The following is a 3,933-nucleotide window of genomic DNA, read 5'->3' as shown; positions in this document are numbered from 1 at the left end:
ACCACTCCCAAGTCCTTCTCTTCGGAGCTTGATACCAGGAAGAAGCCTGATTCTGCAATGACTTAAAGGTTGTAAATGCTCCAGTCAACAAAAGCAGTCCCAGTACGTGAAACTAAGCAGATGTTTACCTAGCTTCCTCCAGCTGCTTCTCTCTCGCTTTTCTTTTGGCCTTCTTTCCCTGTGTGTTAGCCAGACGAGCTCTAGCTTCAGACAGCATTTCAAGTTCATCTACAACAGTACAGAAAAATCCAGCTAAGAATTTCCACTTTAAAGATGGGAGTAAGGGAAAAAAAAATTACATTAGGATCAGAAAGCAATCTTTAAAAGCTGAATGAATAAAAGTTTTCACAGGTATCCTGCATGAACCCTAAACTAGTTTTCTACAAGTTGCTTAAATCTTTTTATAAATTACTGACCAGATGAAATGAACACTTAAAAAAAAATGCCTGATGTTGAAAATAATTCAACTAATTTCTACAATAAATCAAAATATCTACATGGAGGCAAACTGACCACACTAATGAAATTTTAATTTCATTTACATCTTCATCTGAGAGTACTATATTGGAGAACTTGTTCATTTCATTTACATCCAGATTCAGAGTGCCATATTTGTGAACCTGTGACTGTTCAAAAACACCACTGGTCCACTCATGGAATTTTAGCACTGTTTATTATTTTAGTTCATAACATTGCCATGTGCAAGGAAAAAAAGCCGTGTAGTCTCCCTGTGCTTCAGCAGGGATTTATCTGGGGGGTATTAACTGATGAGAAAAGATGAAGATACAGAAATAAGAATGCAAGCAAGCAGAGAAGTTGCCAAAGCAAAGAACAGTCAGTCATGGCAAGAGATTGTACAAAGGCAGATAGGAAGTAGGAAACACAACAAGAAAAGGAAAAGAAAACTGTAAAAGTATAACTGACTGGCCAGATACAGAAATAAGACAAAACTCTTAAGAAAAAATTAGGGGAGTGGTGGGATGGGGACAAAAGAAACCCAGAGTATAGAGACTGTGCAAATAGAAAAACCAAAGAGATCAGATTTCTATCAAAAGCAGTGAAAAAACTCCACTCTCACCTTCATCCATGTCAATAGGATCCGGCCTGGCTGGTTTTGTTTCTGGATTTGGATCAATTTCTCCAGGTTTAAGTTTCCGAGGATCATCAGCAGTTTCTTCCTCATTGTCTCTCTGAGCAGCTTTGTCCCTAAAAACACATTGTATGTATGTCATAACTGGCTCTTCGTGCCCAAACACCGATCAAAAAAGTAACCTTGTACTACGTACCATACATAAAACTGTTTATGTATTAATTAACACGATTGTAACACAATTAATACGCATAATATGTATTAATTAATAAGACAATTACTGCAGAAAATATTTATGAACATGGTACAGCTGCATAATCTTAAATTAGACAAGAGAAAGAAGCCAACATAGTACTATATTAAAACAATAAAATATGATATAAAAGACAATACTGAGAAAGTTAATAGTAGAGAAGTCTCCTTGGGTAATCTTTAAGGACAAGAAATCAAGGAATGTGACAAAATGAACAATCAAGAGTTTCCCATTATGCTTTTATTAACTAATTTTTTATTAACTAATTTTCTATCAACTAATTACACCAAAATTAAAAAAGCTCACAAGGGAAAACAGTTCTTTCCTTCTGTTCTCACAGCCTAAAGAAACCCTCTGCAGTATTCAGAGGCCACACATGACAACATGTGTTTGTCTTTTTATTTCTCTCTCACACACTTCATAGAATCATAGAATGGTTTGGATTGGAAGAGACCTTAAAGATCATCCAGTTCCAACCCCCCTGCCATCAGCAGGGACACCTTCCACTAGACCAGGTTGCTCAAAGCCTCATCCAACCTAGCCCTGAACATTCCCAGGAAGGAGCAGCCACAGCTTCTCTGGGCAACCTGGGCCAGTGTCTGACCACCCTCACAGTGAAGAAATGCTTCATTCATGCTTATCAGCCAGTCAAAAAATACCCAAATAAACTAGAAATAGAAGCTCATAAAATGCATCAATCTTGCCAATCCTCTAGCCAGAATGATCAGAAGCAAGAAAATATAGACCTGTCTCTAGCCAGGCCTGCTCTCCCAGGTTTCAGGAGCTTCTTTCAAGCTGGACACATTGACTGAAAAGAAACAGTCCTTAAGGACTCGCTTACAAAGGACTTGGTCAACTCAAAACCACCCTACCTCAGCACCACAGGAGAAGGGAATGACATATCTACACAACAAACTCTGCAGATTTTCCTGGTATGCCCCTCTGGTAAAACAGTAACTCACAGCAGAAATTCATAGTGCTCCAAACACTGGGCAGCAGTTCTCCCAATAATCGGGGCAATGGTTCTCCACTGGGTTGGCATGAGCTTGGCCAGGTGCAACAGCTTCTCCTCTTCTTCCCGTGACCACTCTGTCTTCTTGATGCTTGGGTCTAGCCACTCATACCTGTTAAAAAGTGAAAAGATTAAGGACAACAGATCCAAGCTATCCATCCATTTGTCTTGAATTGATTTAGAACAGTGTTTACCCAAATCATCACAAGGAGATTTCAAAATCTTGTCATGCCAAAATTCATACATGTTTTTTCTGTACTCCAGAGTATTTTTAATGACACATGTATTTGAACTTTGAAATGTATTATTTGCCCACCACTTCTCATACAGATACTGCCTCTTCTTCCTTTCCCCATCTCTATTCTGGCGAAGTAAGGAGTCACAAAATTAACCCAGAAAACAGAGGTAAAAATTGCAACAACCAAACACACCAGAACTGGCAGATTTGTTTGGTCTGGATCCTTTAACAGTTCTCTTACTGTTTAATCTTTACCTATGCCAGTACTGTTACCTTTATATAAAAGTATTCTAATAAATATGTGCAGTTCAGTACTTGAGAAACTAAGTGTGATCCTCAGATAGATTTGTACTGCATGCACTTGCATTAGTTTAAAGTTTATATTTTTTTTTCACAGAAAATAAAATCCATGGTGCAATTCCTAAACATTTATCCTCAAGTAAAACTCTCATTATGAAAAATTAGAAAATTCTCTGTAAGAGAGATTAATAGCATACAGTTTTACTTCATTGGTAATATTCATTGTTTAAAAAATGTGTAAATACGGGGAGAAAAAATAATGTACACAATTTTAAGTGATCTTGCATTTGCTAACACTGCAGTCACTGGCAAAGAGAACATTTGGCTACTGTTGTTCAATTATTTCCAAGCAATAGGAATCAGCAATATCCACAACAGCAGAAATCAAGTAATCTTAAAACTATTATTCCTCTATAGACATAAATTAATCTGTAGTAATTTCTCAATTCCCACTAATTATGAATCTCATTCCCACGTGGCACTTCCTACTCACCATCTGGCTTTGCACTGTTTTGCTGATTTTCTGTGCAATAAAGAAGCAATACGAGACCACTGGTTTTTGCCATATTTCATCACAGCTGCTTTCAAAATTTCATCCTTAAAAAAAAAATAAAATACATACAGTTATGGATCATGAGAACATGCAAAAAAAAAGTCTGAGCTCAAGCAGAGGAGAACATGTTGCATTTCATCTAATGGGCTGAACGAGTGGAAACAGCAGAGCCCTGCTGCATTTTTCCACATCTCCTTTTCAAGATGAATGAAGATTTCTATTTCCAAAGCCAATGAAATCAATAAAGATCAAATGAAAAAGATAAATGATGATTATTGCAGCCTACTTCACAGACCCAATAGAACTTCTACTACTATTACTTTCAATGCTCTCTAATAAAGGTAGGGAAGTGTTTGCCTGGTAATGACACAACATTTGAAAAAAGAATATGTATAGATACCTCTGGGCAGTTTGTTTTAAATGATACCATAAAATTATCCTTTTTTTTCCTCCATATTTTAATGTCAATGGAATATTTACCTATCAG

At 36.9% G+C, this 3,933-nt stretch overlaps 1 protein-coding gene across 1 annotated transcript; it reads right to left on the bottom strand.

Moving 5' to 3' along the window:
* Positions 1–128: 128 nt before the first annotated feature.
* LOC104530208 (cell division cycle 5-like protein) lies at positions 129–3,490 on the bottom strand (the record flags this gene model as incomplete). Its single annotated transcript, XM_010174729.1, has 4 exons — positions 129–228; positions 1,079–1,206; positions 2,306–2,467; positions 3,387–3,490. Coding segments are annotated over 4 exons (494 nt in total), but the record flags the coding sequence as incomplete, so codon positions are not given.
* Between the last annotated feature and the right edge of the window lie 443 nt (positions 3,491–3,933).

Source organism: Antrostomus carolinensis, unplaced genomic scaffold (assembly GCF_000700745.2).
Source record: "Antrostomus carolinensis isolate BGI_N321 unplaced genomic scaffold, ASM70074v2 Scaffold54458, whole genome shotgun sequence".
Taxonomy (NCBI): domain Eukaryota; kingdom Metazoa; phylum Chordata; class Aves; order Caprimulgiformes; family Caprimulgidae; genus Antrostomus; species Antrostomus carolinensis.
The sequence above is the reverse complement of the archived record's forward strand: the minus strand, read 5'-3'. Positions and strand labels throughout refer to the sequence as shown.